The sequence below is a fragment of the Numida meleagris genome, chromosome 17 (genome assembly GCF_002078875.1).
Source record: "Numida meleagris isolate 19003 breed g44 Domestic line chromosome 17, NumMel1.0, whole genome shotgun sequence".
Lineage (NCBI taxonomy): Eukaryota > Metazoa > Chordata > Aves > Galliformes > Numididae > Numida > Numida meleagris.
In genome coordinates, this window is record NC_034425.1 from 10,620,855 (window position 1) to 10,643,954 (window position 23,100).

The following is a 23,100-nucleotide window of genomic DNA, read 5'->3' on the forward strand; positions in this document are numbered from 1 at the left end:
TTTTTTTACTCTTAACTGAGAGTACATCATTGTCTCTTCCTCTTCAGCAGCTGGAGAACATCTACTGGCAGAGGGATGGCAGTAAATTCATTAGTTGTCATTATGATGGAAGTTACACCCAGTGGCCAGTATCCAGTGACAAAAGGGAGTCTGTGCCTCTGGAAAGCCTTGTGCCTTATGGTCAGTAAATGAGGTTTAGTTGTTGCACGTTCATCCGAGCTCACTTTGAGCCTATGTTGGGATATTCACAATGGGTCATCGCCAGTGTTTAATCCTGGTGGCAAAAGGCAGAACTGCTGTTTCAGTGGGTTGTGAGTCTAGACTAATTGATTTCAGTCCAGCTGTTTCTTGGATTTTTAAACTCCCTTGCCTGATTGAGTCAGTCTTGAACATGAAGAGCAAATGTATTGAAGAAATTTGTGTCTTTTATGAACGAGGGTGTTGATGGTTCAGCTCATTGTTTTAGTTTGTGTCCTGTTGAGCAGGAGTTGCTTGGATCTTCTGTAATTAGTAGTGAGCTCAGCATACTTTTTGATGACCTGAGAAGTGGTGAAATGATGCCTCTGATTTGCGAAAACACATAAAATAGGGATGACCTCATCTTTCAAGCTTATAGAAGTTTTAGAAGCTCCGTTACCTTTCAGTTAATTTCAGGAATGCCTGTGTATCCTTTCTAATTAATCGGTTTCTACAGAAGCACTTTGACACCCTGTTAACACCCCGTTAGCCATCAAGAACATAGTTCAAAACTTCTCCTGAGTCTAAGGGTTGTTTTCCTGAGGAGTAACTGTGGTCAGCATGTCCCAGCAGGACTTGTCCGGTATGGCTTGGTCTGGGGAAGTTGTGTTTACTGGTTCAGATGACTCTCCTTTTCTTGGTCACTGAGCTGACCTAAGTAAAGCAGAATAAAGAACTTCTTAAGTGATGATGCTCTTCTTGAATTATGGTAACTAACTCTGTTCTCTTAGGTCCTTTTCCGTGCAAGGCCATCTCCAAGATCTACTGGCAGACTACAAGGAATGGGTAAGGTTGTGATATATCCCTTCACCCTTAGCACTGGCAAGAAGTACTTAAAGAGTACAGTGTGCAGTACCGTAAGAGCACGTCAGAGTAGCTTTTTAAGATGTATATTTTTTTTTTTGGTCGAAGTTTGACTTGCATTATGTCTTTGAAGTTGTGCTTGCTCCTTACTTCAGCATATGCCACTGTCTTTCTCTTAAGGCTTCCTTACATTATATTCCAAGGAGGGATGCCCCGGGCTAGTTATGGTGACCGGCACAGTATCTCTGTTATTCATGGCAGCCAGCAAACAGCCTTTGACTTCACATCACGAGTGATAGACTTCTTTATCATCTTCAGTTCAGAGCCTACTGCAGGTATGTGGTCACAGGGCATCACTGAAGAGCTGGAATAGCTGTGCACTTATCTAGAAATCTGCCTCATGTAAGTAGCTTGTGAATGGTGAAGAGGTTGAATTGTGTGTGGGCTTTCTGAGACTCAAAGCGAGAGATTTTGTCCTTTAAAAATGAAGTGTAAAATTTGACAGTACGAATGGGCTGATTACATTTGTTAAAATATTGTCTACTTCATTAGTGAGAAAAGATCTAAGTTCATGCCAGCATAAGCTGGACACTGAACATAATCAGGTCGTGAAATCAGGATCTGAATATTGCTGTTTGGAAACAGCGTGTTGAAGGAGGCAATAATTAAAAATAGAATTTACTCCCACTGAGAAACTGTTTCTTTTAATTACTACCTGGATTTATGACTAGGGCTCTGGGTAATAAATCAGCAGAAGGTGACAGAACCCAGGGTCAGTATGTAGAGAATTTACTTACTGCTGGTGAACCTGAATGTAAACAATTCCAGTACCAAACAGCACTCATTCTGCAACATGTTCAGTCTGTTAGATTTTTACTTCTGCTGAAGAACTTTGCCTTTTCTTCCACTGTACCATGGAGTTGTCAGGAATTTTTCCCAAATGCGGATGTTATTCTTCTTTCTGGTTAACTTGAAGAAACTGTAGATAAAATTGCTATTTCAAGCTCCACAAATGTGCATTATTGGAAGTTGCATCTAGACTTTTGCAGTTTGGTCTGATCTCTTCTAGTAGCTTGTAAGCAAATCTGTGTTGCTGAATCTTCCCAGGTTTTCTGGTTTGCCTACCTGAATATTTTCCAAACCTATTTGTCTTGCATACTGTGAGTGGAGATGGCGACGACTCTCAGCATGTGCTGTGCAGTAGCAGGCATTCAAATGTGTGTATGCAGGTTGGCTCCCTCTAGCCTATTGTATGAAACAGACTACAAATCTGGTGAAGGAATGTTTTGGGAAAATAGGCATAAAGGCTTTTTTTTTTTTTTGCTTCCTGCTGGACTACTTTAGCAGACCTTCTTAAGTCATGAAGTAGGTAGAGTGTTACTGAGATGAACTGCCTGCATATGTTTGTTGTTTTAGTCTTTACCTAAACAAGGATGCTTTTTATAAACATCTTCCAATTGTGCCGAACCATTAGTTTTGAAGCACTGTTTAGCTTTTTATCAGTAAAGAAACCAGTCATTTTCTGTGAAGAGTGGAGATTCTAGATTGGCTGTTTCTAATCATATGCAGGAATTGAATTTTAAGTCCCTTTAGGATTAAGTAACTGAGATTAACAGGCTTTATACTTCCCCAGGACTGAAGTATCCAGTTATAGTATCTTTTAGTGGCTACAGATGGGAGCTGAAGCTGTTGTACTTTTTTTTTTTTAAAAAAAAAAAAAGCTTTTTACAATAAAATGAGGTTTTTGTGGTTAACGATCTTTCTTGTGGCTGATTGTCTAAGCTTAGTGGATGTGTGTAGCTTGCTTTGTTTCCCCTTAAGCAGTCTTCCCTGCAATGGCAAGATGAAGGTATTAATTGTATACAAGACTCACTTAATTTGATAAGCACAAAGCTCATGTGTTGCAGCATGGAGGTTGGTGGTGACTTTCCTGTAGCCTAAATATGCGGTGAAAACAATTTTTAAAAAGCACTAATACTGCTTTCTTTTACTTTTCATTAGCACATGGATGGGTGTACGTTAGTCGTGGAAAAAAAACAAAACTAATATGCTTGCTACTTTAGCAGCTTAAAATAGATGTTTGCCATAAGCAATGAGCTCAGATATGCCCCTTTGTAGGGAAAATAAGATTCTTTAAATAGTATATAAGGTTGATATCGGCAGTAGTAGATATAGTGCAGGGCTGATTGTGCATGATGTTATAGGTAATATCATATCTGTACTTTATTCAGAAGTCCTTTGGGAACTGCGGATGACAACACATAAGAAAGCAACTAAAACTGAATGTAAAACTTTTTTTCATGAAGAAACTGAACGGAGTAGTGCTGCATTATGGCTGTTACCAGTCAGAGATGAAACTTGGGATGTCAAAGTGTGGTGCCAAGTACTAATCACTTGAAATTAATTCTACTGAGTGAACAGCCTTAGTATGTGCTTGCTTATAGACGTGCATTCTTGCAAGTATATTCTGGGGGAAATGAAAGCACAAGGTAGTAGGGATTGTCAGTGAAGAGCTGCAAGTTGGCTTTTTAGCTCATGCTGATTACCACCCCTGACCCCTGCTGTGACAACACATTTAGAGCTATACATTGACTTAAATTTCCTCTGGATCTGTTAACTGTTATTGGATCCATGGTTTTCATTTTTTCCACCAGTTACTATAATGGCTATCATACACATGCTACTGCAGTACAGTCTTTGCAGACTAATTTTTTTCCACTTGGTTTAATTATTAGTTACAAAGAAAAATCTTCTTGATTGTGTCAGATGTCACCTATAAGATAAAAAGAAATGTACTACTATAAAAATCTTGTCTTATATATATAACTATATATTGGATGATGTGCACACTTGGAGAAGTGCAGAAAATATGGCACAACGCACTAGAATCAGTGAAAACTGAACTGGAAACACTTGTCAGCTCAGGCAGAGGAACATTCTGCAGAACGCAAGGCATTGCTGTATTTAAGCAGCTTAGCTTAGATGGACTGTGGTTCTAACAGCACTAAATGGGTCACTGATGGCTTGTATGTGTTTCTGTCCACCATATGCTGTTAATTAGCTGTAGGTGGGTCTAGAGTTCTGGCTGTATTTATCTGTTGTGGTGAGTATGAACTTGTGTTATTTAGCCATGGATGTTGCTAACATTTTATTTTATTCTGCAGTGTAATCCATACAGTCATTCTGATGGTCCCAGCAGTGGGGTAAAGAAACGTAAATCTTTTAGTATCTTAAGATTTATTAATATTAGTGCCCTAATAGGCCCAGTAAAAACAGAAACATTTAGTGGTACGGCAAACAAAAACATGTTTCTGTAGAGCTCCATGATTGCAGTTTTAAGAATCACCGGGAGCTTGTTTCTGTTAATCTTTGGTAGTAATTTTTGTCAACATCAATGAATCTTGTTTTTGTAGAGTTTGATGACCCTTCTGCTATGGTGGTGCTGGCAGAAGAAGAGCTGGTAGTTATAGACTTAAAATCTGCAGGCTGGCCAGCAGTCCATCCTCCATACTTGGCTTCTCTCCACTGCTCAGCCATCACCTGCTCATACCATGTCTCCAACATCCCACTGAAGCTGTGGGAGAGGATTATCAGTGCTGGGAGCAAGCAGAATGTTCACTACTCAAATATGGTATGGCAGCTTTAAAGGTACATGTGTTCCCATATATTTAAGAACAGCTTGACTGCTCATTATGTGGGTGGTCTGTGCTGTTGACTGTGTGTGGAGGGATGAGTCTTCAGCAGACATTGTCCTGCCTCTTAATAGAGTTGAGAAGGGCTTTTTCTCAGAGCACCACCAACAGTTACTTGTGCTGGGGGATGAAAAGATGATATTTTTTTCAGGCTTTAACAAGCTAGAAGGGAAATCTGAGTGTTCTCAGCTGTCAGTTGTAACAAACTTCTCATTTAGAAGCAAGGAGCTTTTGAGGAAATGTGTAGAGTGTCGTGCCCTAACAAGCACAGCTGATGTCAGAACAGGAACACCTAATCCAAGCTAAAGCTGTAACAGCAAGAACTGTTTCACTTCCACTTGCACCGAAGTTCATGTTCTCCTGCTGGCTGCATATTCTCTTCACACTGTCACTACCTAGGAAGTCACTGTTTTCCCTTAATGTATTTGTAGCCATGGCCGATTGATGGTGGCACCAACATAGCTCCTGATCCTCCTCAGAGAGACTTGCTTCTAACAGGGTATGTACTTATAAATAAACAAATCAGTGAGCCATTTTCAATATTTTTCTTCCTTTGAACTGAGGCTTTCATGCAAGGTTAATGTCCACTTATTTTGTAGGGAGGGGGCTGCAACTTTACAAATCAGAAAGCTGGGTTTCCTAGCTTTGTAAGGCTAACTAAATCTTCTGCTTCTGAGCAAACATGATGTGGCATCCACAGATTAGCCTATAATGTTGTCTTATTTGTGATTCTGAAGAGTTACCCATTCCCCCTTGCAAACACCAGCGTAGAAGTGCAGGCAGTAGTCCAGATTGGTTCAGAGAGAGCAATGTAAATGCAGAACTTAGTCTTGCAGGTTATGAAGCTTTTCTTTTTTTTCATACAGGCATGAAGATGGCACTGTGCGGTTTTGGGATGCATCTGGTGTCTGCTTACATCTCCTTTATAAGCTAAGCACGGTGAGAGTATTTCTCACAGATGCTGATCCCAATGATAATATGAACACAATGGGTGAGGATGAATGGCCTCCACTTCGCAAGGTAAGATAGCTGTTGCTTATGTAAGCTTTCGGAAAACCTGAGCAGTTTTGATTTTTGGCATAATTAATGCATCTGCGAAGTCCACCCACTGTGTGTTCTCTCACCTAGGTTGGTACCTTTGACCCTTATAGTGATGATCCTAGACTTGGGATCCAGAAGATCTACCTGTGTAAATACAGTGGATACTTGGCTGTAGCTGGTACGGCAGGGCAGGTACTGAAATAAACCTTGTTTTTAGTGCAGTTTGTCACAGTGCAACTTGAAGATATGTTAAAGTTAGAAACGTCTGTTTCTATAGTGGTGAATTGATTCAGTTGCTGGAAGTGTTTTTTGTAGTTCTCTGCTTTCTCAGATCCGTCTTTCAGATTTTATTTAACTCATTATAAGCTCTGAGAAGTGCTATGGTTTTGCAACTGCTGAGTAGGCCTGCAGCTTGGAGGACCGCTTCAACAGTAGACACTGTGGCAACACTTGTCCTTTTTCTTTCAGGTACTGGTGATGGAACTGAATGATGAAGATGCAGAACATGTTGTTGATCATGCTGAAGCAGATCTCCTGCAGGACCAAGAGGGCTATCGATGGAAAGGTCATGAGCAACTGAAAACTCGAGATGGACCTGTTCGATTTGAAGCTGGTTTTCAGCCATTTGTCCTTGTCCAGTGTCAACCACCAGCTGTGGTCACCTCATTGGCCCTTCACTCTGAGTGGAAGCTTGTGGCCTTTGGTACTAGTCATGGGTTTGGGCTGTTTGATCATCAGCAGAAACAATTGGTTTTTGTCAAGTAAGTGTCTTTTCTGAGGAGTCTGTGGTAATCCCCTATTAATGACAATGTGAAATTGCTAACTGAGCATGTTATGAGAAGAGGTTTCTTGAGAGCAATCAGTATAGCAAGAAGCCCTGCCTAATTTGACTATGTCCTTGAAGATCTTCAAGAACATAGACATATTCTTGCACAGCCATTTGTGTACATCCTGTTAGACTCTTGGGAGTGTTTGTCACCTAGTAGAAAGTGACAGTGCGTCTCCCTCCTTTCAGATGTACGCTTCATCCCAGTGATCAATTGGCTTTAGAAGGCCCACTGTCTCGGGTGAAGTCCTTGAAAAAATCCCTCCGTCAGTCATTCAGGCGGATTAGAAGAAGCAGAGTGTCCAGTAGGAAGCGACGAGGAGGTGGTGGAAATACCTCAGAGGTGAGGGGCTCATTTTTTTGGGTCCCATGTGCTTACAATGTGGAACATGTAGGCTCCTGCCTAGAGCAAGAGATCATTTGCATACTGTTATCTATTGGTATGTAAGGGCAAAAATGACTTGCAGTGCTACTAGCTGTTAAATAAAAATAGAATTTTAGTGAAAATATACTCTTCTCGAGTTGAACCTATGATTCAGAATATATCTGATCACTGTTATGGATGTGCTTTCCCTTTCTTTTGCTGCCCTTCTTACTATTTCACTATCATCCCTACGTCTCCTCATCTTTGAAGATGCAAGAAGCAAATGCCAAATTTGACCAAGACATGTTGCAGGAAATGGAACTGGCTCCAGTCCAGCGGAAGATTGAAGCCCGATCTGCAGAAGACTCTTTCACTGGCTTTGTGCGCACCTTATATTTTGCTGACACCTTCTTGAGAGACAGTGAGTAGAAAAAGCATCTCCTTTCTTCTGAATATTTTTTTCCTCCTTTTGTCAAGGAATGAGTTAGGATCTACTGCCAGGAAATTTCAGCACCTTCTGTATCCTACTTTGTATTATGCTGAAAAACTAATATAGAAAACTGATATATTCTGCTGTCATGCAGAATTGTTATCTAGCCATTCTGGCTGCTGGCTAATCCAAGGCAAGTAGTAGTTCATCTTTGAATGCAGTCTGTGCGGTATGGTTTTCAAATGTGACGGAATGACTTCTGACTTGCGAGTATAAGCTTTTCATTATCTCATTGCTTTGAAGTTCATCCTTGCCCCAGCAGAGAATTTAACTTTACTGAGAGTGATGGCTACTGTGCATCAGAGCCCAAGCTGATACTGTGCCCAGGTTTCCCCTGCTCATACCTGATACAAATGTGAGAAATGGATGCAGTAGTTGTTGTGAATGACGGAAGAACCATTCTGTTCCTTTTGCTCACATGCCATGTTTAAGCTTCAGAGCTTCTGACAGAGGCATATTGGAAAGAGAAATGCTAAGAACCTACGGTTTCCCTGGCAAGTCTGCTGTAATATAAAGCTATTTAGGATGGAAATAAAGGGAGGATGTAAATAACTCGTGTGTGTCCAAGGTGGCTAGCTCATGAGCCCTCTTTTGCTCTAGGCTCCCGCCACTGCCCATCCTTGTGGGCAGGCACCAATGGAGGTACAGTCTATGCCTTCTGTTTACGTGTTCCGCCAGTAGAGAGAAGGATGGATGAACCTGTCAGGGCAGAGCAGGGTAAGTATGCTTTGTGAAAGCAAGTGTCCTTGTGGATCTGAGCTTTCACTTTTGTAAGTGTGAGCTGCATGTCTTTAACCACAGAAACAGGAAGGCAAGGTAGTTCAATTACTGCTGTTTGAGAGTGGAGCTAAATGTAGCAGCATCTGAGTTAGATGTAAGTTAGAGTAAGTGAGCTGCAGCACTGTCTGATGTACTTTAGCTTTATTTCCCACTGGCTTCAGAAATCTAAACTTACATCAGCTGCCACTGAAGTTTAACATCAAGCCACAGTGCACATACCTTATTTTGACAGCTCTACCTGTTGTCTTTATGTAATAATAGTTACTGTTTAACAAGAATCATTTGTGTTCAAATATCCTTTAACTCCTAAATCTTTTTAGTCAGTGTTTCTATGGAAATGTTGTATAGGTCTCCAGCTCTAAGAGGATGTGAGTGAGTTTTTAAGTGTCTCTGACTACACTTCTGTTTTCTTTTTGTTTTTCATCTTGCTTGGCTAGCCAAAGAAATTCAACTGATGCACAGGGCTCCTGTTGTGGGTATACTTGTCTTGGATGGGCACAACATACCTCTCCCAGAACCTCTGGAGGTAGCACATGACCTTTCTAAGAGCCCTGATATGCAAGGCAGCCATCAACTACTGGTGGTATCCGAAGAGCAATTTAAAGTGAGTATCATTCAGGAGGTACATATGGACTTGTGCCTAAAATCTGCTAAAGTCCTGCGCAGTGTTCAGTGGCAGGAGAACTCTTGGGAGTGCTTATTCATCAGTAGTTGAATAACACTCTTGGGATGGCATTTTTGTTTGGTACAGTCCATAAATTAGGTATATCGTAACAAATTGGATGTTCTGCATAATGATGTGCATGCTGTACATATACATTTTATTCCTGTATTTTTAATACTCTTTAGATGAGGTAACTTCTGCTTTTGGGAAACAGCATTTGCTGTTATTAGTTAGTTGGTTGTAACGCTATCTAGAAGCAACAGTTGGGTAGGCATTTCTATGAAGCAACCAAAAAGTTTCTTGTTTTGGTATGCTAACCAGTCAGCGTAGAGGAGGAGGCTATAAGTAGCTTGCTGTAGGCTTTTAAATACAGAAGAATGCACAGTTAGTGTAACCCCCCTTTTTTTTCTGTAAAAATTTGTAGCCAAATGTGGAAGGATTTTGAGATAATTAGTAGAGAAATGCAATTTGCAGCCTGAAGAGTAAAACCCGCTGTTATCAGGACAAGCAGATTCAGAACAGAAACAGATTTTAACACTGACTGTGGCTGATTACTTGTCCCATGAGCAGGAAGCCAGACTGACTCAGATTACACTTGAGTGTATTCACTATGAATGAAAACACTGTTAAACGAAGGAGTTGCAGATGTCTTGGGGTGCAGCTGTGGTCTTTGTTCAGGAAGGAGACATCAACATCTTGTTTCTGTTGACAGGTCTTTACACTGCCCAAGGTTAGCTCAAAACTGAAGCTCAAACTGACAGCACTGGAAGGCTGTAGAGTACGAAAAGTGATGGTTGCTAACTTCGGCAGTTGCAAGACTGATGATTACAGTGAAAATGACTTGGCTGTCCTGACTAACCTGGGAGACATTCAGATCATCTCACTACCCTTCCTCAAGTTACAGATTCGCTACCCTTGCATCCGTAAAGAGGATGTGAGTGGCATTGCATCCTGTGTCTTCACTAAACATGGCCAAGGTAAGGCATACTTCTCCCAAAATATCTGACCGTACCATGTGTTTGAAACAATGGAATAGCGATTATAGTGCTTAATGCTTAGAACTGGCTGTGTTCTGGCTATCCTCCTGGTGTTTGGAGATATGAGAATGGCTCTCTAAGTAGCAGGAACTGTAAAAATGGCTGCATTGTGTCTCCTATTAACAGTGGCTCAACGCTCAGAAGTGTAAAAATTGGCATCCAACGTTTTATGGCTGTTGAAGGCTCACCTCTTCTTTGCAGTTCAGTTTTTACATCTTTTTCTGCTGCTTTTCAGGAGTGTGAGTGCAGCAAGTTAGTTGTCTTTCAACATAATATTGCTCGATCTCTAGGCTAACCAATCCTTGGGAAACTGAGGTAATGTCTTCCTCAGTGATTCTACCTTATCTAAAGAGGAGGAAATGCAAATTCTTTCTGCCCAACAGAGAGTACCCTTAGAATATAGGGTGGTTATTTATTTTTTTTTTGCTAACCTCTATTTTCCTGGACTCGAGAATTACTTATATATTTGCAATCCTCTGTAGGCTTCTATCTCATCTCACCATCGGAGTTTGAGAGGTTTTCCCTTTCTACCAAATGGTCAGTGGAGCCCCGGTGTGTTGTGGATGTGCCAGAAGTTTCAAGCAGCAATCACATCCACAATAGATCTGATGTGGAGAATGCTGCAAGAAAATCCAGGTAAATTCTGTAAAACTCTGGCATACCGATTGCATCTGAACATTGAGATCTGCTCCCGTGTTGCAGTTGATGCAAGCAAGGCAATGTTATGAGTTCTTGTAGTCTGTCTCCCTTTCTAAGTTGGTAGAAGCTTTTCGATGACAGCATTCCTAGATGGATTGAAACGAGGAAATGTAACCTTCTCTCTGTTGGTTTTCCTGCTTGCAGTACAGCTGCTGGGACAAAGCAGTCAAGAGCTGGGATTGATGTCCTTAAGCTAGAGTCATAAATGCTAAGCTGTAGCTTGCGTTACTTGTTCCTCAATGATGTCAGACTGATTCTTGGAGACCTTGGGGGCTATCTGTTGCTGAAGAAGTTAAATTATTGCTCTGAGAGAAAATCTAGTGTTCCTCTTCTCAGAACTTCAGCAAACAGTGGTAGACTATTTAGGTTCTCTCATGTCCATAGAATTCTTTATCACCAAGAATTAATGAAGCCCTTACTACATTCTTGATTAACAAACCATTTAGTTAACGTGCAGTGGAATTTCTTGCAGCTGCCAAGAGGATTCGTGAATTATCTACACCTACTGTCTCAGAGTCAGTGTTTGTTTTCTGTCATCTTTCCTTTCCCAGGAGTTCAGGAAGAAGTTCAGGTGACTGTGGAGAAGATGGTAAGCAAAAATTATTGTACTCGATGTGGCGTGACGTGTAAATCCTTCAAGAACTGTAGCAATAGGAAAGATGTTATTGTCTACTTAAAAAGGGGGAAAGTGAGAAGAGAAACTAAGGAAATACTCTGACCTGCCTGGACAGTTAGCAGTTGCTAGCTCTAAGGTGTGGCAAAGCTGCTGAGAAAGGATAGAATGTAGCTTTTGCTGGGAGAGACTGTAGGAAGATGGAGTCTGAAATCACGGATTGTATGTTTTGTTAGCTGAACTAGTCTTGCTGGGAAAAAAACAAAAACAAAAAAAACATCTCCATATGTGAGAGACTTTAAGGATCAGTTGTGAAGTCAACAGGTACTTAATAAGGAAAAAAACCCAGAAAACAGTTCTATTTTGGGAATATAAGGATAAGTGGTAGCAGGTATGGCTGCTTTAAACCAATTTCAGATGACCCAAGGAAGGTAGAGGTCACAATCCAGTAATAAAGAAGGAATCGCTTATCCCTTTCTGAGGATCAGGGCTCACCAGATACTCCAAAGGAGGTGATCTCTGAGTGGAGATCCTTCCCTTGCAGCTGTCAGCCTTTAAATGAGCTTAGGGAGGAGTAGACCCAGGGTCACCCCTTCTGGTCCTGCAAGTGAATTTCTTCCATCGGTGCTCTCAGGGCTGGCTACGCCCCTTCACCAGGTGCTCAGTCACTGGTTCAGGCTGTGACCTAATGGTTTCCATACAGGGAAGGAGAACTCTTTTTAGATAAAACATTTTAAAAAAAGTTTTTGTTTTTCTATTTTGTTATTTTTATTTTACTTTTTTTTTTTTATAGAAAGGAATTCTGGGAGGCTAATGGATCATGCCTTACTCAACGATGAAAGTGAGTGAGATGAAATCTTGCTAAAATCAGGGCACGTGCCTTTCTTGGTGAGAAAAGAAAGTTGCTGGGGGTGTTATGTGTTCCAGCACTCAATTTACAAGAGATCTGCAGTTATGCAAGGCTGGTAGGAACACTGTGTTTTTTTTCCCATGAATTAGTAGAAGTAAGGGGTTGGGCTGATAGTCATGCCCTAAGGCAGGAGTTCTTCCACATAGCTGCATTCACCACAGTGGTAAGAGAAGGACCTTTACTTTCCAGTAAGGCTTGTGTGAAATGACAGCTGGAACCAACTGTTTATTTTAGTTCTCGTGTACACTGGGGCTGGCAACACTTCATCTAGCACGTGACTGCTTCAGTCCTTTCTGCCAGCCTGTTCAGTAAAAGCCCGTACTACTGAAGGGGGAATGATTTTATAAGGCTTGACCTTCTGTGGAAGGAGGCAAGTTTTAAAAGCTGTTCTGCTGGGAGGTGGAATGTGGCTAGTCTGCTGCCTTGAAAGCAGATCTCTGCTGTCTTAGCTCACTGTTTTAACTCTATGTTTTCCAGAAGTCCTGAAGGAGATCCAGAGTACTCTGGAGGGGGGAAGAGGGTGAGTATCTACCAGCTTCTGTTCCTAAGGGTGGGGATGACAAGGGAGGGCATTTCTAATGACAGTAGGGCAGTGCTCTACAAAAGATGGTAGAGCTCCCTGTGCTAGAGCCTGTTTGTGTGTGTTCCATGGACTGTCAAAGGGAAGAAGAGTCTGAGAGATGCTGGTTCTCTTTCACATGCTGTCCCCTGTTTTTTTTTTTTTTTTTAATGAATAATGCTTTGTCTCTTTCTCTCCGAAAAGCAGGAGAGATCACATTCCCACATCCCAAAGGAACAGGACTCTGAGTATTCGCATACAGGTTTCTATTTGTGTCAACCCATACTGATCTAAGGTCAGGCCACATGGGCTTAGTTGGCCGAGGATGGGACTCTGGAGTTTTAATCCTGGCTTGACACTTGTCACTTGGACGTATTCAGTATCTCTGCTCCCATTCTGTCTGTACAGTAGAGCTAAGCTACCACCATGGGTGCGGGGCTTTATCTTGTCTCCTTAGAATACTGATGTTCAGGTGCCAGGGGCTACAGAAATGTAGACAAAGGACTACTATTTGCAACGGATGCAGGAAGCTTGGTGGGATTGGTAACTGCTGGTGCGTAAGGATAAGTGACTGCCTGACATGCTCTGCTCTGTGCACTTCCTCTGGACACTACTTAATCCTGGTTTTCTGTCAGCAGCTGGGAGAGGATGTCTTAATACTGCATTGCAGTAATGAAACTTCTCTTGTGTCATTGCAGGAGCTATGCAGAAAGAAATTTGGCAAGAAGTCCAGTAGGGCACAGACTAAGTAATGGTGGAGGTAGGTGAGGCTAAAGTTATTTCAGGCTAACTGAAGTAGTCAAAGGAAAAACACAAAGTAAAATTATAACATTCAGCTTATTTAAATGGTTTGCAATAGTGCAGAACTCCAGTCTGAATTTTCAGACTGGGAATCTGCTGGCTGTGTGATGTAATACCGCTGTTCAGCACCTTATGCGCCACATGAGTAAATACACTGAATCAGTTTTAAATGAAGAAAGAAAAATCCTTTGAAGGCTCCTTTGTGACTCTTAGCAGGAAACAAGCATGAAAGGCAGCCAGAGCTCACAGCAATAATCTGTTGAGACTTAGTAAGGACTCTCAAATAAATGGGTGTCTTCACTAAGCAGAACAGAATGCGCAGGATTCTCTTCTTCCCTTCCTCTGTGCTTGGAAAAAGGTTTGAGTAGTGACAACAGCAACATGAGTCTGTATTAATTATGAAAACCCATGGGCAAAAAATAGGGGCAGGGAGAGTGAAGATTATTACGTAGGATATTGTCCTTCAGAATAAACTCACATCTATCATAGGAGTGTGTGTGCAAAGATACGTCTTCTTGTAGCTTTTGGTGAATTCTTGTAGTTGACACAATTGACACACATCATAGGGGGCAAAATACTAGTTTCTCTCATTAACTTGAAAATTCTGTTTTCTAAATAGCTTTTGCATTCTTATATCCCACAGCAGACTGACCAGAATTCATCGAGGACTTTCCTGGCATTGGATTGCGTGCCATAATGCTACTGATTGGGCAAACCGTCCCTGGGGAGAGCACATCACAGTGTTCCCTGCATCACAGGCTACTGAGCTGCAACTTGCATGCATATGCATGCCTGCCTTGGTCTCCCCTTTTAATGCCGTGTTAGACATCTCTTGGAGCCCGTCTCGCATTAGGACAGAAGTGGATTGCCAGGTCTAATGCACCACAAGCCTCTGAGTACATCTAACTTTTAAATGTTTGCACATTTCTCTTTTCTACTGGGCTGGGTTTTAAATTATAAATATTACTGCGTTGGTGCAGGATTTTAATAAATGCGCACTGTTACCTCCAGCTGGTATAAAAATTATTTTTTGTACAATTTTTTAAAATCGTATGGGTATTTCAGTTTTAACAAACATTTTATAAGTTTACTTAACAAAAAAACAAAACATGAAATAATATATGCTAGATTCCTGTGACTGCTGTATGTGGCATCTGAATGAGTAACTTTGGTGTTTTTGCTATGGTACTGTTAACTGGCTTTATGGATTTGAGTAGAATCTATTTTTGTAGCCACTCAAATTGGAGGAAAACTAATTGAACCTGATTTTTTTTCAACACTGTGTTGCTTTTTTGGAAATAAAACTCTGAATTCCATTTTTTTTGATCCTTGTCTGCTCTCATATCTATTCTTTCTATTAGCAACTCCTTTCATACAGGTAACCGGCTCATGCCTACTTACCCTTTGAGGAAGGTGGAGCTGTTCTCTGAGCTGCAGAGGCAAGGAACACTTCTGCGGATTAAATGGCCTCATTAAGCAAGATGATTGCTTAGAGAAGATGCATGTGGCAAGCATGTTGATTGTATCAGTGTCCCGCAATCTGTGCATTAAGTTGCCAGGAAAGAGCACTGGTTCAGATAGTAGTCCCTGGAAAGTCATCTGCTGGTTTGTCCTGAAATAACTTCAGTGATAATACGCAGAAGGGAGGAAAAGTTCATCTGACAGTGTTTCTGTATTAGTCAGTCATGGGATTATGAATTGAAGCTGTTGAAACTGTGTAGAGCAGCAGTTCATTATGCTGCAAAAATGTGCTTTAAAAACACTGATTTGTTCCTTGTGCCTGACCTCTAATGCTGCTTGCTTTCTTTTCCAGAGAAGAAAAAGAAAAGAACATTCTCCTGTGTATCTTGTGTAACTGGCTTGTTGTTGCTTTTTTTCTCACAGACTTCAAAAGTCTAAAGAAGGCTAAAACCTCTCAGACTGGATTCTGAGTTGTTGTCCTTGGCATACTTTAGAAACCTGTCTTTGGTAGCCCACTTACTTTAGGCTCTCTTCTTATCTTCCTGAGCAAGTCAGAGTGATTCTTTATTTCCTGGGAATAACACAGTGACACTCATCTATTCTGCAAGAGAATACGGTTGAAGAGTTTCTGTTGTTCAGGTGAGGTTTAGGGCACCCTTCCTTCTAGAAGTATTAGTATCTCCTTTGAGACCTAATTTCTCTCTAAAGAGGTTTTGGAGAGTCATGTTAGTTCCCATTTCCTTTTTTCTCCTAGCCTCATTATTTCCTTCTTCATTATTTGTTTCTATTGCTGCAGGGTTGAGACTAACAGAAAGGTGGCCTGCTGTTCTCTGCTTCTTGTGCCAGACATTGCTGCAAATTTATAGAAAATTATGGTTTAATCAGCACCTTCTGAGCTGGTGTGATCATGTGCATCATCCTGGTGCACCCAGCTGCTGCTTTCTGCTCCTCACAGATGGACAGATTCTAATGCAATTTCTGAGTATTTCATTTGTTGGCAGGCTTGGGTTAAAGTGATATAGCAGTCCTGCTTAGGGCAAAAGCAGTTAATATCATCTCCCCTCTTTTTGCCTACATAACTTGAAAAATGAATTACACCTCCCACTCCTCCTGAAAGAGTTAAATCACAAAAATGCTGCCATAATTTATATACCCCTAAATGAATTTGATTTTAAAAGTAAAAAGGACTTTACATATCCAAGCTTCATGTTATTTTCTTGAGAACACGAGGCAGACTGTTAATGGGACTGCAGCTAAGTTCCGTATTGAAATATGGCAGATTCTTACTAGCAATGCTTGTTTGAAACCTACAGCTGAAGGACTCACCGGAATAAGCTGCTTGGTTTATTGTTGTGAGAAGTGGCATTAACAATCCTTTCTTAGAAATACCAAGCTCAAAATACAGGAGAAAGAGGAGCAAGGCAGGAGGAAGACTAGAACTCACGTTGACCTTTCAGTTATATTCTGAGCTGAGCAGGAGGAGATGGAAAGACTCGCACACGACGTTCAAAACCAGTCTGGATTTCTTTGTGCTAACAGAAAATCCCTACCATGTAAAATCAATAATGGAATGTTCATGAAGGATGCACTCTTCAATTAATGTTTCTAAACAGCTTGTGAATGTAACGGAGGGGAGAAAAAAAAACCCTCTGTATGGGAGCTGTTAGGTCACAGCCTGAACCAGTGTTTGAGCACATGGTGAAGGGACATCACCAGCCTTGAGAGCACAGGTGGGGCAAATTCACCTGTGGGACCAGACAGGGTGGACCCTGGCTCCACTCCTCCCTAACCTCATTTAAGGGCTGGCAGCTGCAATGGAAGCATCTTTACTTGGAAATTGTCTCCTCTGGAGTGTTCAGCGAGCCGTGATCCTCAGAAAGGGGTAAGTGTTTCCTTCTTTATTTCTGGATTGTGACCTCTACCTTTCTTGGGCGATCTGAAACTGGTTTAAAGCAGCTATATCTACTGCTGCCTATCCTTAGATCCACCTTCAGGAACTGCCTTTTGAGTCTCGCTGTTAGCATTAGTCTGCCTCTTAGCTGACAGTGGTAATAGCAGCTTGTTTCTGATCAGAGGCTTCAGCTGCTGCCAAACTCGAGTTTTGCGCCTACCTCTATTTTTCATTTGAATTGCTTGTCTGCGATCTCTCTTAGGGCTTGCTCTTTCCAAGAGCTAATTCTTAATGGTTGGAAGCACCTAGAGGGCTCATTGGCTGTTATTACTTTATTGCCAATCAGGCTTTGGCAGTTCTCTCCCTCTGTTGTGCTCTCTGCAGTCTTTGGGGTCTGGCATTATAGTGTCCTTTCACCGCAGGAGCTGAGCTGCTGTTAACACTGGCTGCCAGTGCTTGAAAAAAGTCCTCAATAGTTGTGTTGGCAGCATGTCCCCTAGCCCTTACGGATCTGTTTCTTTACAGAGGGGAAAGTCTTGAATCCATAAATAAAAAAGTCAAAGCTTTCCACATCTGAATACACATATTTGTACCTGATACAGGACGCTATTTTATAGTCACCTGAGCTTGAGGTTGTAGGCCTTGAAAGATGAACCCCTTGATAGTGTTTGCATATTTCAGGCCAAAATTCACTAGTTGTAGAAAAGGGTCTGATTGTTTTACAGACAAGTACATCCTGCTGTTCTAACACAGATACAAGCAGATAAACATATGCTGGTAAATGAAGGAATTCTTGCTGTATCTATCAACTGAACCAGTACCTTATGATCTTGCTGTATAGTCTGGAGTAAAGGGAAGCAGCCAGATTAGTTACAGGCTGGTGGCTCTGGCCTGCGCATCTAAGAGGAAGCTCACCATTATCTCAGCTTACATATAAGGTGAAATTGTACCAAGATGGCAACCAGAACTTCTGCAAAGGTGTATGGCAAAAGAAGGTGATCCTTCTAATGGAATACAAGCACTACAGAGCAATAGCAGATAAAAGCAAACAAACAAACAAACAAAAACAGGCTCGCCCCTTCAGTGATAGCTCAAAAGGAGTACAATTTCTATCCAAAGTGATGCTGCTCCTTCAGCTCCTAACCCTTAAATGAGGGGTGAGGAGCAAGGATCCACCCCTTCTGGTCACTCAGGTGCATTGCTTGCACCTGAGCTCCTGGTTTAGCCATGCCTCCTCACCTGGTGCTCAACCATTGTTTCAGGCCATGACCTGGCAATTCCACTGCAAAAGGAAACAGGTGAGTATAGATGAGACTAGAAGGAGGAAGTAGCCTCTTTCATGTGATAGTCGTAAAGACAATTTAACTGTTATATGAAACATTTCTGCTTGCTTTCTTCTACCTTTATCTCTGCAAGTTTATTAGCTTTTGTGGGAATTCTCAAATATCTGAATATAATCATTTCTATCTGGACAATCTGACTTTCAACTTTGATCCTTTGATTTATAATTCAGGGGCTATGCTGCCTTTTGCAGAGAAGTCATAGGAGTCTCATAGGAGAACAGGCCCTGGGGGTAGCCACAGCTGTAGCCCACATAGTTGGGAAACTCTCTTCCATTTGTATGTGATTAGATTGAAAACCAATTCAAATCCAGGACATTTTGCCAGCTCAGATAAATTCTGTATTACATCCACAGTTCCCATCTGTGCAGAAAAAGGGAGGTAGAACCAGGACTATGCTTTATTTGTGGCCACCCAAACGCTTCAGTGTGCTGGATGAAAACAAAGTATGATAGAAGCACAAGAGATTACATTCTTCATAGTTATACTCCAGCTAGTGCAATAGCAGTGAAGATGCAGACATATGGGCCTGTTTACTTGTTTCTAATCATGCCAGAGTTTCTGCTGCTGTCATTACTTTACAGTCACTGTTATTTGCTCTGGTTTTGAAACCAGCAGGTTTAAAGATAGTAATGGTTTGTCTGGCTTTGCATCTTCTTTGCTGTTTTTAGGCAGTAACTATAGACAGATGAGGGGATTAAAAGGAGGGTTGTAGCATAGTGCAGAGCCTTCTGGCTCAGACCCTCATAAAGTACATCTCTGCAGTAGGGTATAATACTGTCTGTACAGGGGTGTCAGTCTGCCATTTTGGCTTATCTCTGGGTAGAAGCCATTGGATGTTGGCTTCCAGTACAAAATGATGGTGGTGCATTTGGGCTGGGGCAATCCCAGGTATTCGTACAAACTGGGGGAAGAACTCCTCGAGAGCAGCCCTGCAGAGAGGGACTTGGGGGTCCTGATGGACGTGAAGCTGGACATGAGCCAGCAATGTGCGCTGGCAGCCCAGAAGGCCAACTATGTTCTGGGCTGCATTAAAAGAGGAGTGGCCAGCAGGGAGAGGGAGGTGGTGGTCCCCCTCCACTCGGCTCTTGTGAGGCCCCATTTGGAGTACTGCATCCAGGCCTGTGGCCCCCAGCACAAGAAAGACGTGGAGCTTTTGGATCGAGTTCAGAGGAGGGGCCACCAAGATGCTCAGAGGGCTGGAGCACCTCTTCTATGAAGAAAGGTTGGGGGAACTAGGCTTGTTTAGTTTGGAGAAGAGAAGGCTCTGGGGAGACCTCATCGTGGTCTTCCAATACTTGAAAGGAGTGTATAAACAGGAGGGGGAACAATTGTTCACAAGGGTGGAAAGCGATAGGACAAGAGGGAATGGTTTTAAACTGAGACAGGGGGAGGTTTAAGTTAGATATTAGGAGGAATTTTTTCACTCAAAGGGTGGTGATGCACTGGAACAGGTTGCCCAAGGAGGTTGTGGACGCCCCGTCCCTGGAGGCATTCAAGGCCAGGCTGGACGTGGCTCTGGGCAGGCTGGTCTAGTGGTTGGTGACCTTGCACTCAGCAGGGAGGTTGAGACTCGATGATATTTGAGGTCCTTTTCAACCAAGGCTGTTCTATGATTCTATGAACGGTGTGTAGTGCCCCCAGAGCAGAAAAGAAAACCCACGCCAAACTGCACTGACACAATGCAGGCAGCACGTGTGGGCGGTGCCTGCAGTGCCGCCCGGCGGCCAGCGGAGGGCAGCAGAGACCGCGGAGCTGTCGCGGGGGAAGGCGGGGGGGCGCGAGAACCGCTCCGTGGCTCTGCAGGGAGACAGCAGAAATCCTGCAACGGAGCGGGAAGCGAGCAGGAAATCCTTCCTCACTGCGTAGCGTGGCAATGGTGGCAACGTCACAAGAAGCCAGGGCCTCCACACAAGGCTGAATCATCTCACTCCCAGATTAGGTTGGGATGCAACAGGCAGATGTTGAGATACTTCCCTCGATTCTCCTTATCTTCCAGCACCCCAGTATATATCATTAAAAATCAGGTTGCTAAACTTACCTCTATCCAAGGATGAGCAGAGGTTCAGAAATAATGGCCGAGTGCTGAGTGAGAAAACATTACGATTTTGGTACCTATAAATTACTTATAATAGGCATTCTCCTACTGAGCGTGCGTTAGTGAAGAGGGTTCATCTAGACATGCAAGGAAGACCTGGATGAAGTAAAAGGCTGTTGATAAGGCTGGTAGCAGTGTGGTGCGGCCCAGAACTTACTGGAGCATGCTTGGACTGCAGTAGGGCACACTGGAAATAGCGTACAGCTAGACACGCGCAATGTGGTGAGTGAGCAGTTGGCTGAAGGGTTGGGCTCAAAGCGTTATAGCGCACAAGGCAACACGTCAGGTCAAAATCTGTATTCTTCAGGGCTCAATTTCAGGGCCCCAATGCAGGAGCCAGGCACACACTAAATCATGTTGCAGACAGTGGAATACTGGAAAAAGCCCACTGGCATTCAAAAAGGGCAGAGTACACATTGAGACATCGCTTTTACAGACCCTACACCTACACTATATCACTGCTGCTCCCACCCCTCTCCATCCCATTTCCTGGGCACCATTTCAGAACTAGCTCTGCAGCTCTGGAACTTGGTGGCTTGAGGAAGGTAGGCCCTCAGACCCAACTTTGTTTACTGGCTATCCTAATAGGTAAGGGCAATGTACACGCACCAGTGCTTACCTATTACATAGCATGGCTTAACCTAGTGTTCCCAGAGCTTGTTACTGTGCTATTTGAGTTGCCCTCGCCTGGGCCTGCTGTGTGGCATTCTTCCTGCTCTTGCCTTAGTTTTGCTTTTCCGTTGGGTGTTCTAATTGCCTTTGTTTTTGCCTTTTTCTTCCCTCGCTGTTCTCCTTGCCTTTGCTTTGCTGTTCCCTTGGGTTTTCTGCTTGCCTTTTCTTCACTGGGATTGTCTGAGAGGCAGTGTTAATTTTAATCTTGACCTCAACCCTAAGCTTAATGGGAGCTCTAGAGATAATTATATTAAGCTACAGAGTAACTTTAAACCTAACCCTTAACCCAATGCTAAAAATGTCTCTAACTCTCAATGTAGCAATAAAAACAATGACTGGAGTTTTCTAAGTAATCTTAACTTGTAATGTAAAAGAGTTGTTGAACTAACTGTAACCTTAATCCTGTAACTGCTTTAAATTATAACCTGAATGCTCCTAAACATCATTGTAATTTCCTTATCATAAAAATCCACTAAAACTAATCCAGAAAAATACCATGTAAGTAACATAAACAGTTACCTCAATCTTAAAGATAACCTGAACCTCAACACTAATATAACACTTATTGTAATTTTCCTCTTAATTAATGTTTAAACCCTATTTAGAAATATACAAATGCAATCGTAATGGTAATAGCCCAAATCTTTACTTATGCTGACTGCAATGGCAACCGAGTACAACTCACTGACTCACTCCGAGTACAACTCACTCATTCACTCCGAGTACTCCCCTATATATTAGAAATTTCACCAACTGTCTTTGAGGACAGACTGGAATCAAAATATGTGGGTCATCGTAGCTCATCCATTGGTAAACTCCCCCTTGCCGGACAGGCAGGCCCAGTTGCCTGCCAGCCATTACTCTTCTTTTTTTTGCTTTATTTCTGTATGGGAACTGTTAGGTCACAGCCTGAACCGGTGAGTGTGGGGTGATCCCTGCTCCTTGGAAAGGGGTGAATGATTCCTTCTTTATTTGAGATCTGTGATTTCTGCCTTTCTTGGGGGATCCCAAACTGGGTTAAGGCAGCTGTATCTGCTGTGTGTGTCCTTACAATGCCCTTCAGTTCTTTTCTTAGGGGGATGATGGGTTATTTTCTGTTCTTTGAGTTGCTGTTGAAGGGGTTGATGTGCACTCCTTTTCTTCTACCTCCTTGTTTCTAGAATGCTTCCTTCAGCTCTAAGGTAGTGTTTGTAGGCTGACCATGTACTGCAGCTCTGGGAATGCCTCAAGCTGATGCCCTTTTCCATAATGGCGTTCTGCATTGTCAAGATCCCATTTGGACATTTCTTTTTAATTAATTTTGGACTGCCTGTAGACTTGTTAGGGCCTGAAACTATACATTTTATTGATTTAAAAAAAGTCAAATATAAAAATTAGAGATGGAGAAAGGCATTTGTAAATAAATGCTTTAAAATAGGTACGAGTCTGTGCTTTCTGCTAATATGCTTTCATTTCATAATCATTACATTGGCTCGGTAGTTGGATTTTAGCGCTTGAGTATTTGAAAACAATGTAACAGATGCTGGCAAGAAAAAATGTATGACATCATCAATTGGATTTTTTTAACAGACATCCATAAGCACTTAGCACAGGTTCTCTGGGTTTGGAGAAGTTTTCCTTGGTTTTCTTCGTCCTTTTTTTTTTGTTGTTTTTCCCCTTCTCCTCTAACTTTGTGTTCTTCTGTCATCAGAAGAAAGAGTAAACGGAACGCCAGGACGGGGCTGGGGAGCCGCGCCGATCCCATCGGACGAGTTCTTCCCGCGGTCTCAGCTGTCACCGCGTGGCCAATCCGCGGAACTGCCGCTGCCTGCGCTTCGTGACCCAGGCAGCGTGACGCATGCGCGCCGAAAAGCTGAAGTGGCGTCTCTACGTTCTGACCACTCTGCGCAGCTAATCCGTCAATCTTTTTTTAGATTAGTCCTCCAGGTAGTACCGCGCGTCGGCGCCGAGAAGCGGAATTGGAGTATCTGCGATCTGACCGCTCTGCGCTGCTAATCCGCCGATCTCTATTCTGCTTAGTCCTCCAGGCAGTGGCGCGCATGCGCGCCGAAAAGCGGAAGTGGCGTGTCTACGTTCTGACCGCTCTGCGCAGCGAATCCGCCGATCTTTACTGCGATTAGT

The 23,100-nt window shown here is 42.5% G+C and overlaps 1 protein-coding gene across 8 annotated transcripts in view; it reads left to right on the forward strand.

The window, feature by feature from the left end:
- The window catches only part of LLGL2 (LLGL2, scribble cell polarity complex component), a 32,359-nt gene extending 17,516 nt beyond the window's left edge, over window positions 1–14,843 (forward strand). For 4 of the 8 annotated variants that reach the window (XM_021414658.1, XM_021414659.1, XM_021414661.1 and 1 more), the window contains 20 exons: window positions 48–180; window positions 969–1,023; window positions 1,222–1,376; window positions 4,455–4,672; window positions 5,165–5,232; window positions 5,600–5,753; window positions 5,862–5,966; window positions 6,243–6,535; window positions 6,790–6,943; window positions 7,235–7,385; window positions 8,055–8,171; window positions 8,672–8,838; window positions 9,611–9,875; window positions 10,418–10,571; window positions 11,186–11,223; window positions 12,041–12,088; window positions 12,635–12,677; window positions 12,924–12,978; window positions 13,415–13,476; window positions 14,161–14,843. In XM_021414658.1, coding sequence (XP_021270333.1) covers window positions 48–180; window positions 969–1,023; window positions 1,222–1,376; window positions 4,455–4,672; window positions 5,165–5,232; window positions 5,600–5,753; window positions 5,862–5,966; window positions 6,243–6,535; window positions 6,790–6,943; window positions 7,235–7,385; window positions 8,055–8,171; window positions 8,672–8,838; window positions 9,611–9,875; window positions 10,418–10,571; window positions 11,186–11,223; window positions 12,041–12,088; window positions 12,635–12,677; window positions 12,924–12,978; window positions 13,415–13,468 — 2,427 coding nt within the window. In that variant the 3' untranslated portion in view covers window positions 13,469–13,476; window positions 14,161–14,843. Of the gene's footprint in view, window positions 1–47; window positions 181–968; window positions 1,024–1,221; window positions 1,377–4,454; window positions 4,673–5,164; window positions 5,233–5,599; window positions 5,754–5,861; window positions 5,967–6,242; window positions 6,536–6,789; window positions 6,944–7,234; window positions 7,386–8,054; window positions 8,172–8,671; window positions 8,839–9,610; window positions 9,876–10,417; window positions 10,572–11,106; window positions 11,224–12,040; window positions 12,089–12,634; window positions 12,678–12,923; window positions 12,979–13,414; window positions 13,477–14,160 lie in introns of those variants that run through there. The other 4 variants (XM_021414657.1, XM_021414655.1, XM_021414656.1 and 1 more) reach the window with 4 other exon arrangements.